A 21,436-nucleotide genomic window follows, 5' to 3' on the forward strand; every position below is an offset into this window, starting at 1 on the left:
GAATACTATTTTTGAGTAATTCTATGTTACATACAAAAAAATTGCAAAGGAATTAACAAATTAGGGATATAATCAACCAAAAAAAAAGTCCTCATTAGCTCAGATTCCTACAAAATCAAAGTTCATAAAGTTGATACAATCTGTGGCTGAACTAAGACCTTTACTATGCTCCTGGTTGTAGCTAAGTGGTTCTCCATGACCTTTATAATGCTAAATCTTTATAAAGCTCTGATTAGGCCCCAACGAGAGTATTCCATCCAGCTCTGATCACCACACTTTAGGAAAGATGTGACGGTCTTTGAGAGGATACAGAGGAGATTTATCAGAATGGTTCTGGGGAATCGGAGGGCATTAGTTACGAGGTTAGGTTGAAAAGGCAGGGGTTGCTCTCCTTGGAGCAAAGGAGATTGAGGAGAGATTTTATTGGAGGTGTACAAGATTATGACGAGCTTAGATAAGGTAGAAAAGGAAAAACTGTTCCCATTAGCTAATGGTATATGGACTAGGGGCCATTGATTTAAGATTTTGAGCAAGAGTTACGGGGGAACTGTGAAGAAGAACTTTTTTATGCGGAGAGTGGTAATGACTAGGAACTCTTTGTCTATGAGACTGGTGGAAGCGGAAACAATCAATGAGTTCAAAGGAAACTGGATGACCACTTGTAGAAAACAAATTTGCAGGGTTATGGGGATTGAGCAGGGGAGTGGGATTTACTGGATTGCTCTGCAGGGATCTGGCATGGACTCGGTCCAAATGGCTGTCTCCTGTGCTGTAAATGACGCTATAGCACTTGTACCTAACCTAGCTGCTTCTCCATAGGCAGAGCTTCAGTAAATTCTGTGCGAAAGCAAGTTAGTATAATTCCCTTTCCTGTCCTTTTTATAATAGGTGAGCACTCATGTTGTAGTGGAGTAAAAAAATGTTAGTCAACCACAGTCTATGTTGTTGGTATCTGTTGTTGATGGTGCAAAATGTGTTGATTGTATTACTTTTGATGCAGTCCAGGTTTGTCTTTTGAGGAAGGAACGTTTCACTCTATCCACAACAGTAAGAATACTTAAAATCTGGCAACCTTCATCAAATCACAAATTATACCTGCATTCATATTAATTTATGTTTTTGTTATCAGATCCTGGTATATGTAATTATGTTCTGTATGTTAAGTGGATCTTTATGTGTGAATAGTGAACTTCTGCCACACTGTTCTAACATTCCAAATCCTGCTTTTAGTTTCAAATTGAACCATTGGTGGTTTATCAGATGTTGCTGTACATTTTTCTGACCTCTCACTCCTGTCAGAGCCTCTGATTCTGAGCACTTCATTCAATTGGAGAGAAACATTGTCTCAAAGATTGGTAAATTAATGGCAACTTTAAATATTGTGAGCCTCTTTGCTGTAACCTCTCTCCTATCACCGTTTTGATCAGCATGGATGGGACATGCCCTAGCTATTAGACTCCAAAGTTCTCTTGACTTGGGAGTCATTCTTTTAGATTGGAAAATTGCTCATGTCATTGCGGAGTTAAAAAAGAGTGACAGAGGAAACTAGGAAATTATTGACCAGTGAACCTAACATTTGTTGCTGGGAAATTGCTAGAGTCCATAATTAAGGATAAGGTGAGTGGTCAGCTAAAAACTTTCAAGGTGTTCATTGAAAGGAAACCAGCAGGCATTTGTAAAGGGTGGGTCATGCCTGATGAACCTGATTGAACTTTTTGAAGAGGTGATTAAAGTAGTGGACAGGGGAACAGCTATGAATGTTATTTATATCAACTTTGATGAAGTCCCTCATAAGAGATTGTTAACTAAAATTGAAGTTCCTGGAATTTTTGTTTTATTTTTTGTTTTTTCACAGGATGCAGGTGTCACTGGCTAGGCAAGTGTTTATTGCCCATCCCTAATTTCCCTTGAGAAGGTGATGTTGAACCATCTTGAACCACTGTTCCAGGAATTTGACCCAGGGTCAGTGAAGGAAGATCAATATAGTTCCAAATCAGTATGGTGTGTGGCTTGGAGGAGAATTTGCAGGTGGTGGTGTTTCCGCGAATCTGTTGCCCTTAACCTTTTTGATGGTAAAGATTTTGGGTTTGGAAGGTGCTGTCAAAGGAGCCTTGGCGAGTTGCTTCAGTTCATCTTGTAGATGGCACTCACTGCTGCCACTGTGCATTAGTGATGGAGGGAGTGAACATTTGTGGATGGGGTGCCAGTCAGTGGGCTGCTTTGTCCTGGATGGTGTTGAAGTTCCTGTATTGTCAAAGCTGCACTCATCCAGGCAAGTGGGGAGAATTCCATCACATTCCAGACTTCTACCTTGTAGATGGTGGACAGGCTTTGGGGAGTCAGCAGGTGAGTTACTTGCCGCAAAATTCGCAGCCTCTCACCTGCTCTTGTAGCCACAGCATTTAAATGGCTGGTCCAGTTCAGTTTCTAGTCAATGGTAACCCCCCAGGATGTTGATAGTGGGGGATTCAGTGATGGTAATGCCGTAGAATGATTTTCTCTTGTTGGATATGGTCATTGTCCAGCACTTAGATGGTGTGAATATAACTTGCCACTAATATCCTTTAGGGAGGGAAGTCTGCTGTCCTTATCTGGTCAGGCCTACATGTGACTCCAGATCCACAGTAATGTGGTTCAATCTTGAATGCCCTATGAGTGGCTTACTAGGCAATTTCAGTTATATCAAACCACTACGAACTCTGTAAAGAATAAAAGCAGACAGACCACTCAGCACCAGAAACATCTGTCCTTGACAGCATCAGTAGGAGTGATCACTGCACAGTCTTTGTGGAGATGAAGCCCCATCTTCACATTGAGGATACCCTCCATTGTGCTGTGTGGCACTACCACCATGCTAAGTGGGATAGGTTTCAAACAGATCTAGCAATTGAAGACTGGGCACCCATGAGACACTGTGGGCCATCAGCAGCAGCAGTATTGTACTCGATCACAATCTGTAACCTCATGGCCTGGCATATCCCCCGCTCTACCCTTACCATCAAGCCAGGGGATCAACCCTGGTTCAATGAAGAGTCCAGGAGGGTGTTCCAGAAGCAGCATACCCCATGAACTAATATTTTTAAAAATCTAAAAATTAGAGCCAGAATTTACAGGAATCAAATTAGGAAACACATACACATGTAGTAATATAACTTCAGAATTCTCTTCCGCAAATGGCAATTGATACTAGGTCAATTGGAAGCTTTAAATCTATGAAAGATATTTATATATTTATTACCCAAAAGTATTAAGGAGTAATATGGAATTAGGTCTCTGATAAGCCATGATTTCATTGAACGGCAGAACAGTCTTGAGTTGAATGACCTTCTCCTATTCCTACGTTACTTTGTTTATAAATCATACTTTAGCAACCAAAGGTTTCATTTTGCCTAATTCAAATGCTTAGCTCATTGCTGACTTCTAATGATATGTTCAATACCCTGGATCCAAGATAAGCTGTTGAGGAAGGGTTCTTTGTTTTGATTTTATGTTATGTTTCTGATTTCTAGTATATAACATAAAGTAATTAGAAATATGATTAATACACTTAACACTTCATTAACTAGAGTACAAATGAGTTAAAGAAACAATGGAATAACTCTAGTAAATATAGGAAAATGGACTTAAGGCAAAGGGTTTGGATTATGTGTTGCTATTTAGTGGTGTATGTGTTGCTGTTTATACAAATTTTTTTGACAGGTGAAAAGAGAGGTTGGAGATGTCAGCATTCTGATAAACAACGCAGGTATTGTCACAGGAAAGAACTTCATTGATTCACCAGATACCATGCTGGAGAAAACCATGGAAGTGAACAGTCTTGCACATTTTTGGGTAAGCAATTCAGTACTGTTAATTAATTGATGATTTGAATCGGAAGTTGACAATCTTGTATAGCTTGTTATTAATGAGTTTCAATAAAATGTAAGCTACAAAACAAGCATTCTTTGCATTTTATTTTACCTTTGGCTTGATAATAAAGATTTTTAAAATGTTTTTTAATTTTCCTAACATGACCTAACTTAAGTTTTAAAGAGGAAGGATATGTCCACCACCTGCACATGATTTTCAGTTTATTGATGTTGAATCGGAGGGGAACATCATTGAAAGCCACAAAGAACTCTGAGTTTGCACCAGCCCTTTTCACATCTGACTATGTCAGCTGAGGCTCTGGTTATGTTGCACTTCAAATCTGAGTTATGTTGCTAGTTGTTTATGTATGAAAATCCATGTTTCCACTGCCACCATACTCCCTAAGCACTAAAATCTGAGTTGATACCATGTTGGAACAATTGGATCTCTACTTGGATCTAAACCAACTTTAATCTTTCTGAAAACTTCATTCTAACTTCCAGAACTTTCTCTTTACATTCTTTACATATTCAGCTCTCTAGCCTCCTTTGAGAAGCTTCTGAATTTATGTCATCAATCTCTGACATTAAATATCTTGCAATATGAGAAAATCCCATTTCATCAGACCTGACCAATCATAGTGATATATTTAGTAACATTGATCAACTTCAAAAGATGTCAGTTAAACAAAAATGTCTTAGTAACTATTACTGGCAATTTTATATTTTTCTTACTAAACACTCATTTCCAATTAATTTTATTCTCCTTATCTACCAGTGTATAAATTTTCAGGAAGAAATACAATACTGGTAATATCATCTCTGAACTTCCTATCATTTTGTCAGACAAAAGGACCATAACACACAGCTTTGCCTTTACCCCTGTTAGTATTAACAAGACCACCCTGGTACTGTTACAGTAATAGACAGCAGTAGCTGCACCAAAGTATATGCAGGTTTGTTTGAAAGAAAGGTTAATTTTTGTATCTCTTATGTCTCCCTTAAATGGGGCACAGCCAAGACATTATCTTTTTTATAGTAGTTTGAGGTCCTTTTATTTCACCTTCCCCCTGCACTCTGCTTTCAGATCTGGAACTGCCAAATCCTACAGTAGCCTTCCCTTTCAGTACCAGCACAGAACCACAGATGACTGAGCTGAAGGCTGTCTAAATTCAATTCCTCAAAAAAAAACTACGAACCAAAACAGTTTATCTGCTGGAAAATAATTAAACAATACATGTAGCTCTGACTCTCTGTAGAATTGGACATTGTGGGCATGTATTTCCCATTTCTGTTATGATCCTGTTAGGGACTGTTAAAGTTTTAAAGAAATCTGAAAATGCATCAATTAACTGACTGGATTATACCACAAGATTTCATGGTTTTCAACAAAAAAACAAACATTATATATTAAAAATAATTAAACAAAGTAACCACTATTACCTTATACATGGTTGCAAACTAGTGTTATTATGAACTCAGTTTTACTTCTTACTCCCTGGACTTCCCCCCCCCCCAAGAATTCCCTTATCTTATGAAACCTTGAAGGTGCATTCACTTTTCCTGGGATCACCAGATTTTATGCCACAGCCTCCAGAATTTACTTTAATTCTCCTTCATATTCCAGCTACTTCTGGGTTTAAATTTGATGAGAGTCCTTCCCTTAACCTTTTAGCTATCACGACCCTTTACATGATGGATGCCTCAGCTCCTTGTTCTGGTTGCCAGCAGATATCCAGTGCCTTCCCACAGCTTTCCAAGCTAACTCTGCTGGCTGCTTTCTGCCACAAGGCTCTGTGAGGGCCACTATAGATTTCTTCCTCTAGCTTAAAGCTAGTAAATCTTCCAGCAGCTTTTCCCTCACAAAATCCAAACGGAGTTAGAGCCCTACCCACCTTCCATGCAGCGAATGATGAAGCTAGTATTTTCTCTGCATGAAATGCAGGCCTAACAGATTATCACATCCTATTGTACTCACCTGATAAGATGCAGTCTTCACCAAAACACAGCTGCAACTGCTTCTGTGTGTTCCCAAGCTAAGCTGCCTGCTTCTGTTAGCAAATGCACACAAACAAAGGTCCTTATAACCATGGCTCCAGAAACCACTATCTGCATGACAATTTGACCGGCCTGTTCCCAGGTAGAAATGTAAATTAACTATCTTTAAATTCCAAAGTTTTCATTGATTCTAGGAAACCATATGAATAGTTTATATCTCTAATAGAGTTTTATGACCTCTCTCCCAAAATTGCCAGCTTTTAGCTTTTTTTACAGAGATAACAATAGGCAACCTGGCCAAGAATTCAGGAAATGTATCATTCATTGTTCAAGTATATAGCTCTCCCTCTGACCTTGAAAAATAAACATTGGCAGCTTTTAACTAATTAATTGCCAGCTTGTTTGAATTGCATTCACTTCTCAGTCAGGATTTTCCATTTATCAGAATTACCTGGAAAAACTCAGCAGGTCTGGCAGCATCGGCGGAGAAGAAAAGAGTTGACGTTTCGAGTCCTCATGACCCTTCGACAGAACTTGAGTTCGAGTCCAGGAAAGAGCTGAAATATAAGCTGGTTGGAACCAGCTTATATTTCAGCTCTTTCCTGGACTCGAACTCAAGTTCTGTCGAAGGGTCATGAGGACTCGAAACGTCAACTCTTTTCTTCTCCGCCGATGCTGCCAGACCTGCTGAGTTTTTCCAGGTAATTCTGTTTTTGTTTTGGATTTCCAGCATCCGCAGTTTTTTTGTTTTTTTCCATTTATCTTACGTTTAACACTTTAACCTCCTAAAACTATAAATTGTATTTTAAAATTTATGAATTCTGAACCAGATATTAGCAACACTTCCTACAAAAGCCTTTTCCCTCAGCAGTCTGCCCAATCTCTAAAGAGTATGTACCTCTGGGCTCCTGCATGCTGCTGATTTTGACCTCATTTCAAACTGCTTTTAAACTCAGGTTGGACTGCTGAGCCTGAGTGTCCCAAAGTTGCCTTCAAACCCCATACAAAGATTGAAAGCAACAATGTAAAGATTCTTCGCCCACTTCTCAAGATCCCAGTGTAATAGCCACTGCACAACAGAATGCAAACACCCTCATCAATGTATTAACGTCTGTAGGCTGTAGCTGTTAGTAAATTCCATAGCCTTTTGATTCTACGAAAACAGCCCAATTGTGGGAACCAATATAATCCACAATACAAATGCTTCTTTATATTTGTACAGAAATGTGGCAAAAGGCACTTCAGTTATCATAAAATATGACCCATGGGTGTTCATGGTCCTTACTGTAATTTCTATAATTTTTAACATTTAACACGAGTGACCTATGATTTCCTTAGAATTTGACATGACAAAATTGCCATATGCAGGATAATACATCAAAAACATTACTTGAGAAACGTGGATGTTGTAACATATGTAGTCACCTTATTCTCATATTTGGCAGCATCTGTGAGATGGTAACTGTTTCTCTCTTCACTGATGCTTCCAGACCTGTTGAGTATTTCCAGCATTTTCTGTTTTTATCTCCAATTTCCAGCATCCTCAGTATTCTTCTTTCGTATTACTAGCATGTTTTATAGGTTGTGTCCTGGAACCGAATTTAAAAACAACACCGGCGTCTGTTGAACCTTGTTCAATCTTCCAGATGGGTTGTGCTGGTTGCTGATTCCACCTTCAACGTGTGAAAAGTATAAAAGTACAGCCTGGGGAGAGACAGCATATTATAAAAAATATATTTAACCTTAGAATGTGATTGATAGTAAGTTTAAAATTCAGAAATGTGATTAACTTGGATCACTTCTTTAATATGAAATAACTTTTAATGATAATGAAATTCTGTGTTTCTGTGTTCCTTTAGTTTAAATGTATTTTCTTAGAATGTATTATCCTAAAATAACTCCATGGAAAAGCTCTGTTTAGTTTTCTTCCTCCTTCCTCTTTTTATGAGAGGTGTCTGGTTTTCATTCTGTTCTCTTTGCACAGAATGGTTGAGTGCAGAAACTCAGCAGAATAAATATGTCCACAAATATATCTAAATCAGTTCCTGTTTGTATTTTTAAATAGCAAATAAAGAATTAGTAATATGTAAGGAAGTGTCATAGCACAATTAGAACAGCAAATGACTTATTTCCTTGCTACATTTCCAACTTCTGTTTTTTGACAATCCTGTCAAGTGCCGCTTTAAAATCCATTAAGGTTTTTTGTTCCACAACCAGTAATCTGTTCCACATGCTTAAATACTATACACAGCAGAAAGGCATACTTGGTTCCAATTTGTCTAAACTTTTCATAACTTTAATGGCAATGAATTGATCAGAGTTAAATTCTTCAATTAACATGCTAACTTTTTTGGCAATTGTTTTAAATTTTTTTAAATGTGCAGTAATTGTAGAAAGTAACCCACCCCTCCCCCACAACACCCTGATGGATTAAATCAAAGTCTGCCATTTACAGCTCAGTGACTTCTGCAGCCTGTGTAAGCCTTTCATGTTTCAAGCCACAGACTGCTGGCTTCTTTGTATTAATTCTTAGAAGCTTCTGAGCATGGAGGATGTATCACCAGGTTACAATTATTTATATTTATAGTCACCTCAACCTTGCTTATTTCTCCCCCACCACAATGATGATGATAAAATGTGCATAAGAATATGGGAAACCAGTGGAGAAAGTACCAGCGATGAGAGGCTTTGGTGGGTGGGAATCTAGGATGGCTTGCTGCCTGCTTGAGGCACAAACTCAGTGGCTCTTTTTTTTAAAGGCTACTTTTTCAAAACCCTTTCAGCTCCTATTTTCTCAATTTCTAATATGCAAAATAAGTTTAGCAATATAGAATTAAGTATTTCACAATAAAATGATTGCCTTTAATTTTTTTGTTTGCACCCATGTAACTTCATTAATATTTTTCTTGAAGTTTTCAGCCTCTCCGTAGCCTGGGCTTGAGGTTCATATTTTGGCTCAGAACGATTGCTGACAGCTTTAGATGCAGTCTGAATTTGTGTAGGAGTCCCCATCATGCATTAGTAGGTTTCTGTTAATAGAAGTGGCAGACTCAAGCAACAACAATGCTTATATTTTGGCCCCGCTCTAGATTATGTGCAGAGGTACTAAAATGGTCCTTAAACCTCTGACCTTCTGACACACAAATTTCAGCTGTTGGTAGATTTTCTGATTGCACCTCCAGAATATTCCCCAGACACAATAAAGAGGAAAATCCATCCTTGTTTCTGAAAATGGTTCCGTGTAGACTTGTGCAGAAGATGCAATGCTCAAAGCATTGTGGAGGTGGCTTTGCTTTTAGCAAAGTAAGAACATAAGTTCTTCCAAGTAAGAAGATAATAGGAGCAAGAGAAGGTAATATGGCCCCTTCAGCCTGCTCTGCCATTCAATAAAATCACAGTTGATCCATTAATTCCACTTTCCCATTTTGTCCTCACATCCGTTGATTCAGTTAATTCCCAAAGATTCATTGATTTTCGCCTTAAATATTATAAACAAAGAATCTGCAGTCTTCTAGGGTAGAGAATTCCAAAGGTTTCCAGCCCTCTGAATGAAGAAATTTCTTGTCACCTCAGTCTTAAAAGGCTAATACTTCATGCCGAGATTATGATCCCCAGTTCTAATCACTCCAGCCAGGAGAAACAGTCTCTCAACATCTGTTCTGTCAATCCCTCTAAGAATTTTACATGTTGCAATGAGATCACCTCTCATTCTTCTGAACTCCAGATGATATAGGCCCATTCCATTCAATATATCCTCATAAGACAGCCTTTTCTTCCCAAGAAACAGCCTAGCGAACCATTGTTGCACTCACTGCAAAGCAAGTAATTCCTTCCTTAGGAAAGGAAACCAAAACCATACACAGTACTCCAAATGTGGTTTCTCCAAAGCCCTATATAATTGTTGGGGCTTCATTGCTCCTACATTCTAAACCCCTTGCAATGAAAGCCAACGAGCCATTTGTCTGCCTAATTACTTGCTATGTCTGTACAATAACTTTCTGTGATACGTGTACAAGAACACCCAATTCTCTCTGAATACCAATAAATTTTTGAGTCTCGCCTTTTTAAAAATGTTCTGCTTTTCTGTTCTTACCAAAGTGGATAATTTTACATTTCTCAATATTATACTCCATCTGCTACCATCTTCCCAATCACTTAACCTGTCTCTATTCCTTTGCAGCCTCTTAACGTCTACCTCACAGTTTATATCAAAGTTTAGACAAAACTAGATTGGAAATAATTACCCAATCCCCGTATCTAGGTCATAGGTTTAAACAGCTGAGCCCCAAGCACTTGTCCTTGCAACACCCCATTAGGTTACAACGTGCAACCCGAAAATGATGCATTTACTCCAATTCTCTGTTTTCTGTTTGTTAACCAATCTTCAATCCATGCTAATATATTACCTGCAATCCTGTGAGCCCTAACCATGTTCAACAACATCTTTTGTACCACTTTATCGAATGCCTTCTGAACATTCAGATTATTGACTGAATTCTGAGTAATGCTATTAATTCTACAATATCATGCATCTTAAATTGCTTTGCGACAGTGCAAAAATGGCAATAAAACTAGCACATGAATAATTTTATATTAAATTGTTTTGCCCGCAGTACATTAAAGGATAAAAGCATGTACATTTTGGATACTTGTTTTGTTCAATTAAAAACTCAGACAAGATATCCTTGTGTTATAATTGCTGATTTTCAGTTTTGTACATGTTTTTAGTGGCTTTCTGTAATATACTGATCTACTTTCTGCTTCTCACTGTTTTTTCTCCTGTCTTATTTACTGATTTTGGTTTATTTCATTTAACGGTGATTAATGTAAATAATCTGGCTAAGTTTGCTTTACTAGGGGAAAAATGAATTGTCAATGCAGTTTTTAAATATGTCTTTGTGTTCTCTTCCTCATTTAGTAATCCTTATAGTTTTAAGTAAAAACAATAAGCTATCGGTTACAGTCCACTTAGTAATTCTGATGGTTAACTGTTTTTAGACCTATAAAGCGTTCCTGCCTGCAATGATTGCCAGCAACCATGGCCATCTGGTTAGTATTGCCAGTTCAGCAGGACTTTTTCCAGTCAATGGATTGGCAGGTAAGAATAGGTTCTATGGCTTCTGGAGATTTTATGGTCATAATATTTAGACTGAGAATGTTGTACAAGATGGCAGAATATATGCAGCTTTAAATTGCTGTTGTTTTCTACATTTCAGTTTGTGCATATATTTCAAGTGTTTAATATCAGAGTTAAACTATTACTTTTCTTAAAAGATGTGTGGGTATTACACTTTTATCATTATAGAAGCATTATACAATATAATTTACAAGGCACAGATTTTGCTCTCAACAGGGAAAGATCGACATTCAGTATTCATCAGATTGGTGGAAGTGGTCATCAACAGTGCTATCAAGCAGCACTTGCTTAGCAATAACCTGCTCACTGACATTCAAGGCCACTCAGCTCCTGACCTCATTACAGTCTTGGTTCAAACATGGACAAAAGAGCTGAACTCCAGAGGTGAGGTGAAAGTGACTGCCCTTGACATCAAGGCAGCATTTGACCAAGTATAGCATCAAGGATCCATAGCAAAACTGGAGTCAATGGGAATCAGGAAAAACTCCCCATTAGTTAATGTCATACCTAGCATAAAGAAAGATGGTTGCGGTTGTTGGAGGTCAATCATCTCAGTTCCAAGACATCACTGCAGGAGATCCTCAGGGCAGTGTCTTAGGTGTGACCATCTCCAGCTGCTTCATTAATGACCTTCCTTTCATCGTAATGTCAGAAATGGGGATGTTCGCTGATGATTGCACAATGTACAGCACCATTCATGATGACTCAGATACTGTAGGAATCCATGTCCAAATGCAGCAAGACCTGTACAATATCCAGGCTTGGGCCAACAAGTGGGAAGTAGCATTCGTGCCACACAAGTACCAGGTAATGACCATCTCCGACAAGAGGGAATCTAACCATCGCCCCTTGACATTCAATGGCATCACCATCGGTGAATCCCCCACTATCAACATTCTGGAGATTACCATTGTCCAGAAACTGAACTGGACTAGCCATATAAATACCATGGCTACAAGAACAGATCAGAGGCTAGAAATCCTGTGGCGAGTAACTCGCCTCCTGACTCCCCAAAACCTGCCCACCATCTACAAGGCGCAAGTTGGGAGTGTGATGGAATACCCTCCACGAGCCTGGTTGAATACAGCTCCAACAACACTCAAGAAGCTTCACACCATCCAGGACAAAGCAGCTCGCTTGACTAGCACCCCTTCCACAAACATTCACTTCCTCCACCACCAATGAACAGAGGCAGCAGTGTGTACCATCTACAAGATGCACTGCAGAAACTCACCAAGGCTCCTTAGACAACACCTTCCAAACCCACTGCCACTACCATCTGGAAGAACAACGGCAGGGGAAACATGGGAACACCACAACCTGGAAGTTCCCCTCCAAGTCACTTGCCATCATGACTTGGAAATATATCGCAGTTCCTTCACTGTCACTGTGTCAAAATCCTGAAATTCCCTTCCTAAGAGTATTGTGGGTATATTACACCACAGTAACTGCAGCAGTTCAAGAAGGCAGCTCATCACCACCTTCTCGAGGGCAATTGGAGATGGGCAACAAATGCTGGCCTAGCCAGTGACACCCACAGCCCCTAAATGAATAAAAAAAAAACCTCATTGATAGCTGCCCATTGATCTTTAGGCTTGTCAGTGGAGATTTCCTATAATCTGGCATCTAATAGTTCTAATATTGAATATCACCGCTATATGTGTTATCAATAATTAGAACCATGATAATTTTTTTAAACTGTCTTTTTATTCTCATACAACTGACTTCTGTCCTAGTGGATCTGATTCCCACATGTTTTTGGTGAGCAACGGGTGTCTTTCATCTTTTACAGATTATTGTTCAAGCAAGTTTGCAGCAGTTGGCTTTGCTGAGTCTGTTGCACTAGAATTGCTTGTTGCAGGGAAAAATGGTGTCAAGACTACCATCGTTTGCCCATTCTTTATATGCACCGGCATGTTTGATGGCTGTAAAACCAAGTAGGTAGACATGTTGATTCATTAAGTTTGTCATCTTTACTTTCAACTTTATTGACTCAAGCTTAAAATGTATTGCTAGAATGTGTTACTTAAAACTTACAATCTTGAAATGGTAGTATTGTGGCATTCTGATTAATTTCTAGCAATTTTGGAATGAATTACACAATTAGGGGGAGGCGGTGGCTTAGTGGTGTCGTCACTGGACTAGTATTCCAGAGACCCAGGGTAATGCTCTGAGGACACAAGTTCAAATGCCAACACGCAGATGCTGAAAATTGAATTCAATAAAAATCTGGAATTAAAAGCCTGATGACCATGAAACCATTGTCGATTGTCGTAAAAACCCATCTGGTTCACTAATGTCCTTTAGGGAAGGAAATCTGCCATCCTTACCTCATCTGGCCTGCATGTGACTCCAGACCCACAGCAATGTGGTTGATTCTTAAATGCCCTCTGAACAAGAGCAGTTAGGGATGGGCAATAAATGCTGGCCTAGCCAGCGATGCCCACCTTTTATGAACGAATAAAGAAAAAAGAATATTTATGAGTCCAACTAATGAATCTGAATTGTGTTAAGTGAAAGTATACTGGCAGGCAATGTATGGGGTAATTCTAAATGCTCAAGGCAACAGGCATAACCAGGGGTTGGCAAAATAACAACATTCCATTAAGTGGAAAGTGTGGCAGAGGTAGGAAAACCAATGCCAGCAATAAAAGGAGTAAACAGGTGATAAGGGATGATAAAAAAAGGTTGCATTGTTTAAAATTACACATATGATTAAAACACTTAAATGAGTACAGCAAAAAATGAAGAAAATAAATAGATTGAGGGAGAAGATCATGAGATAAGATTGGCAGTAATTGTTTTTTTTAAATGAGGGTTCTACAAATATACCCATGAATAAAGGGCTATACTGGTAGCTGTTAGACTTATGATGGATCTTCTTTTCAGGTGAACATAAGAAATAGGAGCAGGAGTAGACCACACAGCCCATTGAGCCTGTTCCACCATTCAATACGACTATGGCTGATCTTGGGCTTCAACTCCATTTTCCCACCCGCTCCCCATATCTCTTAATTCCTTGAGAGGCAAAAATATGCCTACCCAGCCTTAAATGTATTCAACAATAGAGTATCCACAAACGTCTGCGGTGAAAAATTCCAAAAATTCACAACCCTTTGAGTGAAGCGATGTCTCCTCATCTCAGATCCTTATCCTGAGACTGTGCCCTTGTGATTTAGATTCCCTGACCACTGGAAACAATCTCTCAGAATCTACTCCATTGAGCCCATTCAGAATTTTTTCAATAAGCTTGCCTGTCATTTTTCTAAACTCAGAGAATACAAGCTCAATTTACTCACCCTCTCATCACAGGACAACTCCCTCATCCCAGGGACCCATTTAGTGAACCTTCGCTGTACTGTTTCCAATGTAAGTGTATACTTTCTTAAATGTGCAGGTCAATTGTACTGAATTGCAGTGAAATTTCTTTATACTTGTACTTTAATCCCCTTGCAATAAAGGCCAACATGCCATTTGCCTTCCTAATTGCTTGCTGCACCTGTATGTTAACTTTGTTCTCTGTATGAGCACAAGCTAGTCTCTTTTGAACATCAATACTTAGTTTTTTTTTAAATTCTGTTTTTCAATTCTTACAACCAAAGTGAATAACTTCACACTTCTCTACATTATGCTTCATCTGCCATCTTGTTGCCCATTCACTTAACCTGTCTCTATTTCTTTGTAGCTTCTCTGTATCCTCCCCACAGCTTACTTTACCACCTAGCTTGGTATCATCAGCAAACTTAGATACATTATTCCCTGCCTCTTCATCTAAGTCATTAATATAGATTGTCAATAGCTGAACTGCAGCACTGTTCCATGCAGCACTCCACTGTTCACTGCTTGCCAACTTGAAAAAGCCCCATTTATACCCATTCTCTGCTGTCTATCTGTTAATCTATCCACTAACCAATCCTCTATCCATGCCAATATATCACCCCCAACTCCATGAGCCTTTATCTTGCCTATCAACTTTTAATGTGGCACCTTATTGAATGCCTTTTGGAAATCCAGATATACTACATCCAATGGTTTCTCCTTTATCTAGCCCACTAGTTACATCCTCAAAAAACTCAAATAAATTTGTCAAACAGGATTTTCCTTAAGACTTCCTTAATAGATTCCAGTATTTTCCCAATAACTACATTAGGTTAGCTGGCCTGTGATACACAGTTTTCTCTCTCCTTCCTTTTTTAAAAGGCAGTGTAACATTTGCCAACTTCCAATCTAATGGGACCATTCCCAAATCTAAGGCATTTTGGAAAATCATAGCTAGCATATCCACTATCTCTGCAGCTATCTCTTTTAGAACCCTGGGGTATCCCACATGAGGCCCCCTGAAGGGGAGTTGAAAATGGGCAATAAATGCCTCCCTAGCCAGCAATGCCCACACCCTGTGAAAGAATTTTTTAAAATCCCCTGGATCCTTTCAGCCAAAAAGTGGAAGATATCTTTTCATGTACAAAAATAAAAAATCATGAGGCTGGGGAATAAAAAGAAACAGTGGGAATACAGGAAAAGATATGGAAGTTTTTTTTGGTAAGCACACCTAACCCACCATCGCAAAGTGGCCCCATGTTTTGTGGTGAAAGTAGCATCTTCAAATGTCTAACTTGAGGAATATAGTACACAATGATGCTCTGTACAAAGTATTGACCCTCTGCCAGCATGAGTGTACAGTTGTGCATGCTGTGTCACAAAAAGACATTTTGACCTTTTGAGGGGACACAAAGAAAATCAGCTGTGTTAGTGAATGGGCTTCAGGTCAGTAGGATGCTTGGTTAAGTTGGGGCGGGTGGTGGTAGGCGAGGTGTGGCATTGAGGTGAGCTTAAGTTATTTAAGACTCTAAAGGCAGCAGATAAATTATATTCTAAAACTTTTCAGCATTAAATGCATTCAAAACTTTAAAATGTGAATGCAAGGTTAACATATGAAAATTACAGACAGGAAAAGATCAGCTGATCCATCAAGACTGTTTCTCACGTATAATGCCTGAGGCAGCATGACTAGATCCCACTTAACCCCTGAAGAGGCAAAAAAGGCAGAAAAACTCAGGAGCAATAAGGGAAAGAAAATCTGTAAAATTCCCCCTCTACTCCCTCAAGTGATCAAGGTGGTCCAGGAGATCTCACCAACAATGTATTTGTTTCCTGTAAATCCACTTACCTTTATCGTGTTTCAATCTATGCATCAGTCAAGAACCAGTCCAGCTTCCCCTTGAAGACTTGCAGAAAGAGCCTTCCTTTCCTCTGCTGGTGGCATGCTAGTTTTGCCAAATTTCTCACTTCTGTTTAGAAGTCCCTGTTGTAATGTAGGAAACGTGGCAACTAATCTCCTCTGAGCAACCTCCCACAACATGATAATAACCAGATAATTATTTTTCATAAAAATGTTGATTGAGGGATGGCCAGAACACTGGGGATAACTCCCCTGTCCTTCTTGAAAATAGTAACATGTGATCTTTCACATCACCCAAGCAGGCAGATAGGGCCTTGGTTTAAAGTACTCATCAAAAGATGGCACCTTCCACGAGAGTGCAGTGCTGCAGTGTAATGTCAACCTTGTTTTGTTTTGGTGCTCAAGTCCTGGAATGTGACATGAACCCAAACCTTGTGATTCAGAGGTGTGTGCTACCAACTGAGCCATGTCCAGCACCGAGCCCCATCAAATACTCAGATGCCTTTATTACATTGAATAAGACTCTTCGATCAGCAAGTGTCACAGATTTATTGCTATTCTGTAGCTTAGCTGATGGCAAAAAAATCTTCTAACTGCAGGGAGATCCTAATGAAAAATGTGTGTTTTTTTAAGCAGGATTTCTCAAATATATTTTTTGGGTAGTTAACCACCTTTATTTTACTCGTGAAAACCTGCATAATTTTTTGTTGACAAATTGTGAACAATCAAACTAAGGCTTTTACCCTATAATTTATACTCAATTTCTATACAGGTGGCCACATCTTCTTCCCATTTTAGATCCAAATTATGTTGCCAAAAAGATTATGGATGCCATTTTACGGGAACAAATTCTTCTTATAATGCCACGAAGCCTGTATTTTCTGTTTGCTCTGAAAAAGTGAGTACAATTTATCTCGGTCTACGATGTTCTACAATTCATTTTATATTGTCTTTTAAGCAGTCTTGCTTTTTCAATATGAGAAATGTCTCTTACAACAGCTTTCTTTTATGACATTATTTTTCTCCATGAAAATTCCTGTATGGTAAAGAACTAATGATTGAATATTGTCTTTGTGCACTACTGAATACAATCAAAACATGACCAATTATATGATACAGCTCAATGTTGTAGTTGCTAACATGAAGATGGAATGAAGTGGAATGGATGTTGATGGTGGGGGAAATTCAGTGATGTTAATGCTATTGAGAGGAGGTGGTTACACTCTTGTTGTAGAAAGACGCTGTCTGGTATTTCTGTGGCATGACGCATGTTACTTTCATTTGTCAGCCCAAGCCTGAACGTTGCCCAGATCCTGCTGTATGCGGGCATGGACGGCTTCATTATCTGAGAAGTTGTGAATGGAACAGAACACTGTCCAACTCTACAAAAGCCTCCCCCCTTCTGACCTGTCACCACCTCTACTTCTGTCTACCCCTTCCCCTTCCTCCCAGACCATGTTAGCGTCCCCCTTGTCCTTGCCTTTCACCCCACCAGCCTTTGCATTCAAAGGATCACCCTCCACCATTTCCACCAACTCCAGCATGATGCCATCACCAACCACATCTTCCCTTGCACACACACCCCCCCTCCCCCCCTCAACTGTCAGCGTTCCACAGGGGCTGTTCCCTCCAGGACACCCACTCCTCCATCACCCCCAACAACTCATCTCCTTCCCACAGCACCTTCCCATGTAATCACAGAAGATGCAACACCTGCTATCCTCACCATCCAAGGGCCCAAACACTCCTTTCAGATGAAGCAGCACTTCACTTGCACCTCCTTCAATTTAGCCTACTGCATCCGCTGCTATCAATGTGGTCCCCTCTAACCAGGGAGACTGAATGCAGACTGGGTGACCGCTTTGCTGAACACCTCCAGTCTATCTGCAAGCATGACCCAGACCTTCCTGTCACTTGCCATTTCAACACCCCACCCTGCTCTCATGCCCACATGTCCGTCCTTGGCCTGCTGCATTGTTCCAGTGAAGCTCAACGCAAACTGGAGGAACAGCACCTCATCTTCCAATTAGGCACTTTACAGCCTTCTGGACTTAACATTGAATTCAACAACTTCAGACGATGAATACTCTCCTCCATCCTCACCCCCTTTGTTTAATCTCCTTTTTTCTACATTCATTTTATTTTTTATCCACTTATTTTTATCTTTATTCATTTGGCCAGTGGTTTCATCCCTTTTTTATCCCCACTTCTATCCCATTTTCTATCCTTTTTTTCCCCCCACCACCACCCCCTCCCCTCACCCCATCCCGTACAGGGCCATCTGTTACTTGTTCCATGTTGTTCTCTCACACAAGGCTACTCTTGTTCTGCTATTATCACAAACTGCTTTCTTACCTATATGCCGCTATCAGCATCTTTTTTAGCACTAACCACTACCATTAACACTCCCTTTGTCCTTTGCTTCATGGTATCTTCATCAATCCCTCATTTGTCACCACCTATTGCTGGCCTTCTATCCAGCTCCACCTACCCCACTCCCCTTATACAGCATAAATTTCATCACATTTCCACTTCTCTTCAGTTCTGAAGAAAGGTTGCACGGACTGGAAATGTTAACAATATTTGTTTTGTGCGCTCAGCTCTAAACCAGTGTTTCCTCTGGTGAAGAATGCTTGTTTTACTCTGTAATCTAACGCTGTGTCAAAGTGCCCTTGAGTGGGAGGAACAACTGTGATGAGGGGCAAGTAGTGCTGGGTGGTGTGATGCTATTGGGATAATGGTCGCCTTGGACATCTGGCTGGAAGGCATATGAGATGTTTCTGCAGCAGCTGGAGCCATCTCCAGCAACTCCTTTGAGACGCCTGCTGGCACTACTCACCCCAGCTGGCTGACTAATGATCTGTAAAGGAGCTGTCAGTATAGCTTTTCTCATTAACGCACTTTCCAACTGATATCCAGCCTGTCAAATACTCCAGTGACGTTTATGTAAGTGAGAACCCATAGTCTCAGTGAACTGAAAATCAGTTCTGTTGAAGGGTCACGAGGACTCGAAACGTCAACTCTTTTCTACTCCGCCGATGCTGCCAGACCTGCTGAGTGTTTCCAGGTAATTCTGTTTTTGTTTTTACTTCTTGAGCAAGTTGTTCAACACCTATTTCATTTTGTTGCACTCTTCAGTTGACTGATGTTTGCATTCACTCTGCTTCTTTGAATTCCCATGAATTGCGCAGGTAGGAGGGGCATCATTGTGCATTCTCTGCCAGCTGCTGCAGGTTGTTTGCAGTAGATTTTAAAAATGTGAAAAGTATATTTTGCTTTTACATTAATTCCTGTCTGAAGCCAGTTTAGTAGGACATCAGTGTTTTGTATAAAGACTAGACATACCTTGTTGCTCCCAGCCTTCCACCCTCTTTATTCAGCCCCTGCTACAACTTCTAGTTGTGTACTTCTCTTAAACTGTCATTATATGTTCTAATGTGCTAGTATCTATGCCAGGCGCAGAAGAATCACTGTGGAGCTTGGCTCGACACAGTCAGAAATGGTTTCTAATGTTCAACAATGCCTCAGGGCGATGCCTTGGCCAACTGGGGTTAAGCTACCTGGTTTAAATTTCAAACAATGTTTGGCAGTTAACTGTCTGTCACCATCAGTGGTGCATTCTCCATCACAACAACATTTGCCAGCCAATCCAGCATTCTCCTCACATACAGTATAAATTGTTGTCTTCCCCTTATATTGGTATTCTTACAAGTGCCCTGATGAGTGCAAGATGAAAAGCTTAGACATGTCTCTCTTTTCAACAATACTCAAGTTTTGTACTACCAAACAACTGATTTTAATGTTATTATGTATTTATGTTATTATAATTTTGTGAAGCTTACCCATTATCAATATTAGGCTGAATGATCAGAAGTTAACTGATTTATTCTTTTTGACCTAACTCGCATCAAAACTGTTCACCTATCAATCCTATGTTTGCTAACCTACATCCTGGGGTCCGACTGCGATATTTAAAATTCATATCCTTATTTTCAAATCCCTATGTGGCCTTACCCCTCCCTATTTCTGTAACTTCTAGCTCTACAGTCCTAGCCTCCGAGATATCAGTGCTCCTCCACTTCTGGCCACTTGTACACCATCCATTGCTGATGACTATGCCATCAGCTGCTTAGTCCTAAACTCCGGAGGCTTTTGCCAGACAACAGTGAAGGGCCTCTAAGAGTGCCATTACCAATGGATCAGGGTCATGCCAGCAGGACCAGGTGGGTGTTGTTCTACAATGGGCACAAAGGGTCGATGACACTTATTCCCAAAGGAGTAGCAAGGGGAAGGTTCTGGGTGGAGATGGGCTGCAAAGATAGTGTAAGGGAAGGAAGAGACCACCTGACATGGAACCGATCCACTCAGTCTTCGAGACCACCTTGTAAGAAGAAGGAGCAGTGAAGATGGAGAGAGGGCCAGGCACTGGTGGCTCCACAGCAGCAACTGAAGGTCAGCCTCTGGTTGCGCATGGCAGGGGAGTGACAGCAGCTGGCCAGGTACAAAAGGGCCTGGCAGCAGGAGAGATTCTATTGTTCACTGCTCAGCTAACTGCAAATGTCAGAGCTGCAGGGTCAGTGCAGACTGAGGCTCTACAGGGAGGCGGTCATTGATCTATGCAACATGCTTCAGGACAAATTGAGACCCATGGTGTTCGGGGGACCCCCAGTGCCGGTGACCCTGAAAATCACCATGGCTCTCAAATTCTACCCATCCAAATTTTTTCAGAGATCCACTGGCAATGTATGTGACACCTCCAAGGCTGTGGCCCATCAAGGAGGTGACCAATGCCGTGTTAAAGACGGCTGGAGAATATGGGCAGAATTTTTCCCTTGGCTTGCGGGCTCGTCAGTGCTGTGCTGGGGGCAGTTGGGAAGCTAGAAAGCAGTTTCACGCTGGCAAGCCAATTAAGGCCTGCACCCCCAGCATGAAACACAAGCGGCAGCACTCAGTGCAGCCTGTGTTGGGGGGGGGCAGGAGGCGGGCGAGCTGGGCGAGCACACGTTACGTAATCTCCCCGAGGAAGAGAACTGCCTCAGGGAGATTAAGATATATGAAAAAATAGTAATGAAACATGTCCCCTCATGTGACTCTGTCACATGAACAGGGGCATGTTATTAAAAAAAAATTAAAGTTTTTATTTAATTTTTATTTGCTTTTTGAAACCTCATCTCGCCCATAGGTGAGGTTTCCAAAAAAGCGCAAAGGCTACTTGGCATTTTCACCTGCCTGCCAACTGTAAGGTTGGACGGGCAGTAGAAATTTTGTTTTAAT

At 40.3% G+C, this 21,436-nt stretch overlaps 1 protein-coding gene across 1 annotated transcript in view; it reads left to right on the forward strand.

The window, feature by feature from the left end:
• LOC121278714 (epidermal retinol dehydrogenase 2-like) overlaps nt 1–21,436 on the forward strand; it is a 38,084-nt gene that overhangs the window by 9,912 nt on the left and 6,736 nt on the right. Inside the window, exons 2-5 of the mRNA XM_041189077.1 lie at nt 3,700–3,831; nt 10,845–10,944; nt 12,776–12,920; nt 16,935–17,060. Of these exons, the coding sequence (XP_041045011.1) occupies nt 3,700–3,831; nt 10,845–10,944; nt 12,776–12,920; nt 16,935–17,060 (503 nt within the window). The remainder of the gene's footprint in view (nt 1–3,699; nt 3,832–10,844; nt 10,945–12,775; nt 12,921–16,934; nt 17,061–21,436) is intronic.

The sequence above is a fragment of the Carcharodon carcharias genome, chromosome 6 (assembly GCF_017639515.1).
Source record: "Carcharodon carcharias isolate sCarCar2 chromosome 6, sCarCar2.pri, whole genome shotgun sequence".
Classification (NCBI taxonomy): domain Eukaryota; kingdom Metazoa; phylum Chordata; class Chondrichthyes; order Lamniformes; family Lamnidae; genus Carcharodon; species Carcharodon carcharias.